The 12,452-nt window shown below is 47.8% G+C and overlaps 1 protein-coding gene across 1 annotated transcript in view; it reads right to left on the bottom strand.

The window, feature by feature from the left end:
* The window catches only part of pik3c2g (phosphatidylinositol-4-phosphate 3-kinase catalytic subunit type 2 gamma), a 71,067-nt gene that overhangs the window by 13,344 nt on the left and 45,271 nt on the right, over positions 1-12,452 (bottom strand). The window contains exons 19-22 of the mRNA XM_056272216.1: positions 8,366-8,546; positions 8,182-8,289; positions 2,956-3,048; positions 2,438-2,567 (exon numbers count right to left, since the gene is read on the bottom strand). Of these exons, the coding sequence (XP_056128191.1) occupies positions 2,438-2,567; positions 2,956-3,048; positions 8,182-8,289; positions 8,366-8,546 (512 nt within the window). The remainder of the gene's footprint in view (positions 1-2,437; positions 2,568-2,955; positions 3,049-8,181; positions 8,290-8,365; positions 8,547-12,452) is intronic.

Consider the following 12,452-nt stretch of genomic DNA (forward strand, 5'->3'; position numbering starts at 1 on the left):
TAGAAAACTATGTTGGCATTAGTGGAATTGCATTAGCATGGTTTAAATCATACTTAACTGACCGTTATCAGTTTGTAGCAGTAAATGAAGAGATGTCTTATCGATCACAAGTTCAGTATGGCGTACCACAAGGCTCAGTACTAGGACCGCTGCTGTTCATTCTGTACATGCTACCATTAGGAGATATCATTAGGAAACATGGAGTTAGCTTTCACTGTTATGCCGATGATACTCAGGTGTATATTTCTTCAAAACCCAACGAAACTTACCAATTCACAAAATTAACGGAATGCATAGCTAATATAAAAAATTGGATGACTAGTAATTTCCTACTACTAAATTCTGAAAAGACAGAGATTCTAATTATTGGACAAAAAACTTCCACACGTAATAACCCAGAATACTGTCTAACACTTAATGGCTGCTCTGTCAAGTCTTCGTCGTCGGTTAGGAACCTGGGTGTGCTCTTTGATACCAACCTTTCTTTTGAAAGCCACGTGTCTAGTATCTGTAAAACTGCATTTTTCCATCTTAAAAATATATCTAAAATACGCCATATGCTCTCATTGGGAAATGCGGAACAATTAGTCCATGTGTTCATGACCTCAAGGCTAGATTATTGTAAAGCTCTACTGGGTGGTTGCCCTGCACGCTTAATAAACAAACTACAGCTAGTTCAAAACGCCGCAGCTCGAGTTCTTACCAGAACCAGGAAATATGACCATATTAGCCCGGTTCTGTCAACACTGCATTGGCTCCCTATTAAACATCGTATAAATTTTAAAATATTGTTGATTACCTACAAAGCACTAAATGGTTTAGCTCCGCAGTACTTGAGCGAGCTCTTAACGCATTATAGTCCTTCACGTCTATTGCGATCTCAAAATTCTGGCCAGTTTATAATACCTAGAATATCTAAATCGACTGCTGGCGGGAGATCCTTTTCCTATTTAGCACCAAAACTTTGGAACAGTCTTCCTACCATTGTCCGGGAAGCAGACACACTCTGTCAGTTCAAAGCTAGACTAAAAACACATCTCTTTGACCTAGCATACACATAATACATTATAGACTTCTATAAATTCAATGTTAGGCTGCATAGATTAGGTCAGCCGGAACTGGGAACACTTCCCTTAAATCTTGATGTACTCGCTACATCATAAGAAGAATGGCATCTACGCTAATATTACTGTCTTTGTTTATCCCGAGGTTTTCCCGCAGCCTGCCGGATCCAGGCCGTGTCCAGATCTGACGAGGGAGCTTTGCCTGGACCCGATGACAATGCAGTGCTGAAGTATCCACTATCCTCTCCCTATGGAGGATCCCTTTCCCACTCTACAGATAAAGCGTTGTGAATTCCGGCTCGCGTACCCCGAAGTGATAATATAAAACAAAATTCTGTATAAAAATTTTTAGGCAAGAAAACTAGTTTGTTTAGGCTGGGTTGTATGAATTACAAACCTGCGCACATATTTTAAAAAGCACATAACTATAGAATTCTGAATGAGCATGTGAACGCCGTCTGCGTTAATCACAGGTTCGCGTTTAAAGTCTGATCATTTCGACGGAGGTGAATCAATCAAAGTTAACTTTAGCTGGAAGTAACATTATTCAAGAACCGCTATAACGCCAAAACAATCTGTTACCTTAAATGATATGTTTATCTCTGTAAAGCTGCTTTGAAACAATCCATTGTTAAAAGCGCTATATAAATGAAGATGACTTGACTTGACTCACTCTCACTCTCACTCACTCACTCGCTCTCACTCACACTCACTCACTCACTCACTCGCTCTCACTCACACTCTCTCTCTCTCACTCACTCGCTCGCTCTCTCACTCACTCGCTCTCACTCACTCACTCGCTCTCACTCTCACTCACTCTCACTCACACTCTCTCTCTCTCACTCGCTCGCGCTCTCACTCACTCACTCACTCACTCGCTCTCACTCACTCACTCTCACTCACTCTCACTCACTCTCTCTCACTCACTCTCACTCACTCTCTCTCACTCTCTCTCACTCTCTCTCACTCTCTCTCACTCTCTCTCACTCTCTCTCACTCACTCACTCTCTCGCTCTCTCACTCACTCGCTCTCACTCACTCGCTCTCACTCACACTCTCTCTCACTCACTCACTCGCGCGCTCTCACTCACTCACTCACTCGCTCTCACTCACTCTCTCTCACTCTCTCTCACTCACACTCTCACTCACTCTCTCTCACTCTCTCTCACTCTCTCTCACTCTCACTCTCACTCTCTCACTCTCTCTCACTCACTCTCTCTCACTCACTCTCACTCTCACTCACTCACTCTCACTCCACACTAGTGAGTAAAGGATGTAATACATCAGTATGATTATAACAGACTGACCTCGATCTCACACACACTCTCACACAGACTGACCTCGATCTCACACACACTCTCACACAGACTGACCTCGATCTCTGCCAGCAGACAGGCATCTGTATGTGACCATGCGCATGTCCAGCCGCTCGAGCCTCCACATGCGGTCCACTAGACGCACGATCTGCAGCACCAGCATGTCCTGCCGCAGGTTCTCTCCGCTCTGAAACATACACACAAACACTCCGCTCAGCCGGACTGAAACAACAGCACACAAACACTCCGCTCAGCCGGACTGAAACAACAGCACACACACACTCCGCTCAGCCAGACTGAAACAACAGCACACACACACTCCGCTCAGCCGGACTAAAACAACAGCACACACACACTCCGCTCAGCCAGACTGAAACAACAGCACACACACACTCCGCTCAGCCAGACTGAAACAACAGCACACACACACATACTCTGCTCAGCTGGACTGAAACAACAGCGCACACACACACACACACACTCCGCTCAGCCGGACTGAAACAACAGCACACACACACACACACACACGCTCCGTTCAGCGGGACTGAAACTGAAACTGCTGAAGACCCTCAAACCTTGCAGATGACGCTGTAGTTTCGTCCCAGCGGGTCGGCGGTGATGAAGGACACTTCCACAGGAGCTGCGTTTGAGTTATAAACCTTAAAAGCCTGAGAGACACACACAGGGTTTCTTATGATTCACACAAAACAAACACCTCATCACTAACACTGACAGATCCTGTAGTTCAGCAACGACATTGACTACTGATCGGTTAAAGCGTCTAACACTGTCAGATCCTCCGTATCTCTAGCTCACATCCAGCGAACATGCCGGATATTAACCGCAGCGAACCGGGAACGTTCTCTCAAAGTTATGAACAAACGTTCTTCCAGTAACATTAATAGAACATTAATTCACAGTTATCTGGCCTTTAACAATGGTGTAAGGTATGGACTGTCAGTTGACTTCCTCCTTTCCTCAAGCAAGAACGTGTGTACAACACACACACACACTCTCTCTCTCTCTCAGGAATGGCCAGAGTCGTTAAAATGCTTGAACATTCCATGCCCTCCCCCATCTCTGCAAGAGAGAGAACAGAACTCTAACACACACACACGCAAACCAACACACACACATGATGGACCTTTACATTACACTCATAAAACGAGCCATTACCAATTGTATACGATATATTCCTGTATGTCTGTGTGTTTCCCAGTCCATGGTAGTCTAGATATGATCTCCTAGCGTATCAGTGAAACTCTTGAGAGTTTATAGTTGTGTATTGAGATGTATCTTCGTGTTCCAATTATGTGTAAATGTTTTGTTTGGTACCGTTTTAATTATCTCGTTCCAACTGATTTGGTCAGATACAGAAGATTACAGTAAATTGTATGTTTTCTATGTTTTTACCATCTTGTGGAATGATTCTGACAAATTCTGACTGGTCATAAAAGAGGCGGACACGGCCATAGTTTAACTTTGACAAGACAAAGAGAATTTGGCCGCCAAAAGTTTCTTTGAATGTCATTGGCCAGTTCGCACCTCAGAGGTGTGGACTCCAGTTCCTCTAAAGAGGACTGAGCCTCCCTCTGGACTCTCTTCCTCCCGTGTCCTCGTGTCATGATGTAACGTCTCGCCTCCGGGCGAGCTCTTCGCCTTTCTTTTATTTGTTTCTAGTTTAGTTTGTGTTTTTCAGTTGTAGATAAGTCTCTGTGTTTAATTCCAATCGACAATTGAAAAGAAAACCCCGTGACATATCTCTCCAGCAAGTCCATCTACAAGGGACCTTTAAACGAGCGCGCGCTCGCTTTGAAGGAGAAACACGCGCACGTGACCCCGTGACGTGCCGGACCGAGCGACGCACGCGCTTCTTCACCAGCCACGCAAAGATGTAACGTTAACTCCGCATGATTTCCCCGTCGAGATCTTTATTTCCTCTAGATAGTCCAGAAAAATAAAAAGCGTCCATTCAGTGAACGGGGCGCGGCGATTAGGACGGGGATTGGCGGACGAGCGCGCTGACCCCGGGCGCCCGACCCACGCGGGCAGGGTCGGGGTGACCCGACCCCCTCAGGGGCCCGACGGGAGTGACCCGAAGCCCGAGGCCACCCCAAGCAGTTCTGCCTTTGTCCTTGGTGGGGCGCCACAAGTGCCCCGTCCCACTAACCCATTACTTGTCCGATTGACCACTAGAGTGACCAATAACAATAACAATAATTATTTGTCCAATAACCCACTATATGGCGCAAACTTCCCGTTGACCCCCCCACCCACCCCCCACCCCACCCCCAATCCCACGGACCCACTTCTTGTCCAATAACCAACTATATTGGGCAAACTTCCCGCTGTCCAAGAAGCCACTATTTGTCCAATAACCCACTATTTTTGTAAAATACTAACCCCGCCCTTCATTCAAAAACCTGCAATCGGACACAATCCCACCCTCCATAGGCCCGAACTTTGAACGGCTATAACTCGGCGACCAAGCCACCTAGAGACACCAAACTCGGGTCAGAGTAAGGTCCCCAGGGGCCCTTTCCAACGCGCCCTAGCCCGTGCTTCTAGCTCCCCCACGGTCCGAGATACGGGGCCCAACAGGAAAGGGTGCACTTCAGAAGGAAGGGTCCCAGAGGCTCGGGACTCTGGGGTCTGAGAGGGCCCCTAGGGGCCCCTCACCACCCCAAAGGACGATCCGCTGGGACTCGTCATTTCCGAGATATTGACCGTTTTGTCCAAAAGACCCTTATGTATAAGTGGGTGTATCTTGGGGCTGGAGCCGAGTTGGAGCTCCAAACTCCGGGTGTGAGGAGGGCCCATTGGGTCCCTTCAGACCCCACCGTCCCCAGCTTCTAGGTCCTTCCGGTTCCGAGATACGGCAACTTCCTGTGCAGCTTTGACCGGGTTTATCTCGGGAACCAAGCCGAGTTTGGACTCCAATCTCCGGGTGCTGGGAGGGCCCTTGGGTCCCCTTCAGACCCCACCGTCCCCAGCTCCTAGGTCCTTCCGGTTCCGAGATACGGCCACTTCCTTTCCAGCTTTGACCGGGTTTATCTCGGGAACCAAGCCGAGTTTGGGCTCCAAACTCTTGGTGTGGGGAGGGCCCATGGGTCCCCTTCAGACCCCACCGTCCCCAGCTCCTAGGTCCTTCTGGTTCCGAGATACGGCCACTTCCTTTCCAGTTTTGACCGGGTGTATCTCGGGAACCAAGCCGACTTGGAGCTCCAAACTCTGGGTGTGTAAAGGTACCCATGGGCCCCCCAGGATCCCAGAGTATGGAGCCCAAAGTCGGCTTGGTTCCTGAGTTATGCCCGGTCAAAAAGTGCTAAGAACTAAGCCGGGTAGAGCAACTGTCCGCGAAGCCTATATTTGGTACAATGGAATAAATGCTACGTGGGATCATCCCAAGAATCCACTATTTGTCCAATAACCCACTATTTTTGTAAAATACTAACCCCGCCCTTCATTCAACAAGCTGCAATCGGACAGAATCCCACGTGCCATCGATTGAATGGGGATTCAGAGAGTTTCTCTGATAGACATTTGAATTAAAGTTGCTGTCATGATGAAAACCATTTTACTGCACTCAGGGGCCTCCCCTGAGTCCGTAGCACCAAGTCCCATCCCATAATTCCACTGACCGCGAAACCACTATTTTTACAATGGAACAAATGCTACGTGGGATCTGACAGTTTCTCTGATAGGCAATTTTTGAAAAGTTCCATTCTTGATAAAAACTATTTTACTGCACTCAGGGGCCTCCCCTGGGGGGGGTGGGGGGGCATTTGCCCAATACAGTGGGTTATTGGACAAATAATGGGTTAGTGGGATGGGGGGGGGGGGGGGGGGGGGGGGGTTGGGGGGGTTGGGGGGGGGGGGGTCATGGGGCAATATGCTCTCTATCGCCCACTAGAGGTGTCCGAAAACCAACAGTTCCGTGGCAAGTAAGTAAGAATACGTGAATAGGGGGGTTATTAATAAAGGCCCACTCTCTACCAAGTCTGTGGGCAATTGTCATCCAAATTCACCCTACGATCCCTCGCGCCCATAGCGCGCCAATTGGCAGCTTGTTAACATGGGCGTTTTTCCACGAACCAACGTTTTGGACTAACTTTGGTTAGTCAAAGTTTTGTTTTCCGTAGTCGACTCAGTTCACTTCCACGAAGTGAAACGAACTTAGCCGAACTATTTCCCTTTGGTAATGTTACCCCAAAGACTTTGAACCTCCGTTCAACCTTCCTCACACACAAAGGACTCAGCTCACGCGGCCAGACAGGGCCGTACGGGAATGCCTCGACACACAGAGAGACCAAAACTAGTGCAAGTATCTCTTTTGAAGCTTCTCAGAAGCATTAAGATTATGTGTTTCGTGTTGTTACAGAAAGGTGAAAGTCTAGGGAAAAATCGTACCCATGCTTTCTCTCTCTCTCTCTTACTCGCTCACGCGTGTAAGTTATCCATTGTCCAAACTGTACGCATTTCTCGTTCATTGATGTCTTATTGTATTGTTCATTGTTGTCTATGTGTTTGTAAATACATATATCCCGTGTAACCGTAGTAAATACATAAGTAGTCATGCCTCTATTAAATTAAATATATATTCATTTGATTGATGTACTCTCTCTTTGCTCAGTTTCAAGTCCCTTAAGTGCCAAAAGATCTTATGCTACAAGCTTACTAAAATTAAAAATACCTTAAAAAGTATGTGTTTATAGGGCGGGAAAACCAATTCTTCTGGCCAGAGAATTGCGTTTCCTGAAATCCTATAAAGTAAGATGATATTGTGGATCCCACAAATATTATCCTGACAATTGAGCTAATTCATTTTACCTGTTTTGTGAAACGTGGTCCGTGTAATTAATTGCAATCAACTTGTGGTTAATTTCAAGGATTCACATGCATGCAGGTAAAATGACAGATCCTCCCTTATCGGGAGATTTATTAACATGTAAGACTGGTCTAATCCAAACATGCATGAATAATTATTAATTACCAATTATTAATTATGATATGCAAATTCCCCACGGATTAGATCCGCCCTGAATCCTTACAATGTTCTCTAAACATTAGCACAAAAACATTACTTATAAATTGTTCATGGAGCGCTTTTTTAAAAATGTTTTAGTTGATGTTCGTCTAAAGTTTTTAAATGTTTCTACTTGTTTCAGAACATTCAGAAAAAAACGTTTATATGAATATAAGCAAAACCTTCTTAGAACATGTTTTTGTTCGCTGGGAAACCCCTTCACAACTGGATCTTATTGAACTGGGAAAGTACAGATCCATCTCAAATCTTCTATTTATGACTAAATTATTATAAAACATAAGTCATGTTTGCGCAGATATGCTCCTTTTCGCAGAAAAATTTCAGTTTTCAGGATTCAGGCCCCATCGTAACAGAGATTTCACTTGTTAAAATTAAAATAAAAAAAAACTTGCTTTTCAGTGATAGTTTCACAAGATCTGACATTTCTCCAGATAGAGTGTTCAAGGACAGAACGACACGTCAAGAGACGGGAGATTCCTAGTGTAATAACTCATCTGATCCTGATCATAATATTGAGCAGATGCAAGATCATTCTTTTTTTTTTTTACCATATTTTACTGACATACAAAACAACGAGGAGAAAAGTTCATAACTGATTAAAGATTGTAAAGTATCAGGGATTATTGAATGATTAAAGTTCAGTAAAAGACAGAACATATGCACAGGGTTTGACCTCTGAACTCGTACTCTGTCTGAAACCCTGCGTCTGTTCCTAATGCACAGTAAATCTCACGAATGCGTTCACTGACTTTACCTCGATATTCACACCCTTGACCTCGACCGCCGGGTCTAACGGAAGCCTGCAGGACAGACCGTCGGAGAAAAAGCTGGCAATCTTCCATCGCTCTCTGCGAAACACATCCTGCACAGACACAACACTTCAGCACTAAAGCGGTGTGTGTGTGTGTGTTAGAGCTGCTGTGTGTTCCAGCTCACACCTTTCTCTTGTGTTTGTCCGCGGTGTGTATTCTCTGGGCCAAGTGTGTGAGCAGATCCATCAGTCGACTCTCCCGCTGCAGCTCGAGTCTCAGCGCACGTCCACAGCAGTGCTTCAGTGCCGACAGAACCTTACTGATCCAGCTCTTATAGAGCCAGTCCTCCAGAGCGTCCACCAGCAGCCTGTACACACACACACACACACACACACACAAGCTTCAGTGCCGACAGAACCTTACTGATCCAGCTCTTATAGAGCCAGTCCTCCAGAGCGTCCACCAGCAGCCTGTACACACACACACACACAAGCTTCAGTGCCGACAGAACCTTACTGATCCAGCTCTTATAGAGCCAGTCCTCCAGAGTGTCCACCAGCAGCCTGTACACACACACACACACACACACACACAAGCTTCAGTGCCGACAGAACCTTACTGATCCAGCTCTTATAGAGCCAGTTCTCCAGAGCGTCCACCAGCAGCCTGTACACACACACACACACACACACACACACAAGCTTCAGTGCCGACAGAACCTTACTGATCCAGCTCTTATAGAGCCAGTCCTCCAGAGCGTCCACCAGCAGCCTGTACACACACACACACACACACAAGCTTCAGTGCCGACAGAACCTTACTGATCCAGCTCTTATAGAGCCAGTTCTCCAGAGCGTCCACCAGCAGCCTGTACACACACACACACACACACACACACACACAAGCTTCAGTGCCGACAGAACCTTACTGATCCAGCTCTTATAGAGCCAGTCCTCCAGAGCGTCCACCAGCAGCCTGTACACACACACACACACACATAAGCTTCAGTGCCGACAGAACCTTACTGATCCAGCTCTAATAGAGCCAGTCCTCCAGAGCGTCCACCAGCAGCCTGTACACACACACACACACACACAAGCTTCAGTGCCGACAGAACCTTACTGATCCAGCTCTTATAGAGCCAGTCCTCCAGAGCGTCCACCAGCAGCCTGTACACACACACACACACACACAAGCTTCAGTGCCGACAGAACCTTACTGATCCAGCTCTTATAGAGCCAGTCCTCCAGAGCGTCCACCAGCAGCCTGTACACACACACACACACACACACACACACAAGCTTCAGTGCCGACAGAACCTTACTGATCCAGCTCTTATAGAGCCAGTCCTCCAGAGCGTCCACCAGCAGCCTGTACACACACACACACACACACACATAAGCTTCAGTGCCGACAGAACCTTACTGATCCAGCTCTTATAGAGCCAGTCCTCCAGAGCGTCCACCAGCAGCCTGTACACACACACACACACAAGCTTCAGTGCCGACAGAACCTTACTGATCCAGCTCTTATAGAGCCAGTCCTCCAGAGCGTCCACCAGCAGCCTGTACACACACACACACACACACACACACTAAGCTTCAGTGCCGACAGAACCTTACTGATCCAGCTCTTATAGAGCCAGTCCTCCAGAGCGTCCACCAGCAGCCTGTACACACACACACACATAAGCTTCAGTGCCGACAGAACCTTACTGATCCAGCTCTTATAGAGCCAGTCCTCCAGAGCGTCCACCAGCAGCCTGTACACACACACACACACACACACACAAGCTTCAGTGCCGACAGAACCTTACTGATCCAGCTCTTATAGAGCCAGTCCTCCAGAGCGTCCACCAGCAGCCTGTACACACACACACACACACACACACACACAAGCTTCAGTGCCGACAGAACCTTACTGATCCAGCTCTTATAGAGCCAGTCCTCCAGAGCGTCCACCAGCAGCCTGTACACACACACACACACACACACACACACAAGCTTCAGTGCCGACAGAACCTTACTGATCCAGCTCTTATAGAGCCAGTCCTCCAGAGCGTCCACCAGCAGCCTGTACACACACACACACACACACTAAGCTTCAGTGCCGACAGAACCTTACTGATCCAGCTCTTATAGAGCCAGTCCTCCAGAGCGTCCACCAGCAGCCTGTATACACACACACACACACACACTAAGCTTCAGTGCCGACAGAACCTTACTGATCCAGCTCTTATAGAGCCAGTCCTCCAGAGCGTCCACCAGCAGCCTGTACACACACACACACACACACACACACAAGCTTCAGTGCCGACAGAACCTTACTGATCCAGCTCTTATAGAGCCAGTCCTCCAGAGCGTCCACCAGCAGCCTGTACACACACACACACGCACAAGCTTCAGTGCCGACAGAACCTTACTGATCCAGCTCTTATAGAGCCAGTCCTCCAGAGCGTCCACCAGCAGCCTGTACACACACACACACACACACACACACACACAAGCTTCAGTGCCGACAGAACCTTACTGATCCAGCTCTTATAGAGCCAGTCCTCCAGAGCGTCCACCAGCAGCCTGTACACACACACACACACACACACACACACACAAGCTTCAGTGCCGAAAAGAACCTTACTGATCCAGCTCTTATAGAGCCAGTCCTCCAGAGCGTCCACCAGCAGCCTGTACACACACACACACACACACAAACTTCAGTGCCGACAGAACCTTACTGATCCAGCTATTATAGAGCCAGTCCTCCAGAGCGTCCACCAGCAGCCTGTACACACACACACACACTAAGCTTCAGTGCCGACAGAACCTTACTGATCCAGCTCTTATAGAGCCAGTCCTCCAGAGCGTCCACCAGCAGCCTGTACACACACACACACACACACACACACACACACTAAGCTTCAGTGCCGACAGAACCTTACTGATCCAGCTCTTAGGGTGCTTTCACACCTGTAGTTCGGTTCATTTGGTCCGGACTAAGGGCGAAAAATGATACTTTGTATCATTTTCAGGCGTTTTGGTTCCTTTTCACACCACACTGATTGCTCTGGTCCGAATCAGATGATGAGTTGATGAAACGAACCAAAATGCAGTCACGTGACAACATCCACATCACTCGTTGGCCAGAGGTAACTGCACTTCGATTGGTCAGAATCAACGTGCGGGAAAATTCCAGAGCTCCCGGAAGTAAACAAAGAGGAGGAAAATCCGGCAGACAGCGTTTGACTATGGAGAGTCTACGACTGCGTGGGCTGATAGTATCCCTGGTCATAGTATATTACTTTAGGCAAACAATTACATTTCATAATGAATCGAGGATGCGGCTTGAACAAAATGTTTTAATGCACTGCACGCGGCGAAGTCGCACCTCCTCAGAACTCCACGTTTGTCCGCGAGCTGCATGCTAGTGCAAAATGTCAACAAACATTATTCCTCATCCCATAAAACACAGCGCGGCTGACTACGGCAGCTGGTTTAGTCCAAAAATACGCAGTTCTCTGACAGTTGGGTCTGTTCGAGTTCGGATCACGTTCTCACCACAAACGAACCGCTCCAGAGTTCGTTTGAAAGCGTACCGAGACCACCTCTTCGAGGAGGTCTCGGTACGCTTGTTTGGTCCGCTTTTGGTGCGCACCCGAGTGCGATTGCTGCTTTCACACCTACCCAAACGAACCGCACCAATTCGGAAAACGAACTCTAGTGCGATTCAACCGAACTAAACAAGGCAGGTGTGAAAGCACCCTTATAGAGCCAGTCCTCCAGAGCGTCCACCAGCAGCCTGTACACACACACACACACACACATAAGCTTCAGTGCCGACAGAACCTTACTGATCCAGCTCTTATAGACCCAGTCCTCCAGAGCGTCCACCAGCAGCCTGTACACACACACACACACACACACACACACTAAGCTTCAGTGCCGACAGAACCTTACTGATCCAGCTCTTATAGAGCCAGTCCTCCAGAGTGTCCACCAGCAGCCTGTACACACACACACACACACACACACACAAGCTTCAGTGCCGACAGAACCTTACTGATCCAGCTCTTATAGAGCCAGTCCTCCAGAGTGTCCACCAGCAGCCTGTACACACACACACACACACACACACACAAGCTTCAGTGCCGACAGAACCTTACTGATCCAGCTCTTATAGAGCCAGTCCTCCAGATTGTCCACCAGCAGCCTGTACACACACACACACACACACACACTAAGCTTCAGTGCCGACAGAACCTTACTGATCCAGCTCT

The sequence above is a fragment of the Rhinichthys klamathensis genome, unplaced genomic scaffold (genome assembly GCF_029890125.1).
Source record: "Rhinichthys klamathensis goyatoka isolate OS25496 unplaced genomic scaffold, OSU_Roscu_1.1 h1tg000332l_1, whole genome shotgun sequence".
In the NCBI taxonomy this organism is placed as follows: domain Eukaryota; kingdom Metazoa; phylum Chordata; class Actinopteri; order Cypriniformes; family Leuciscidae; genus Rhinichthys; species Rhinichthys klamathensis.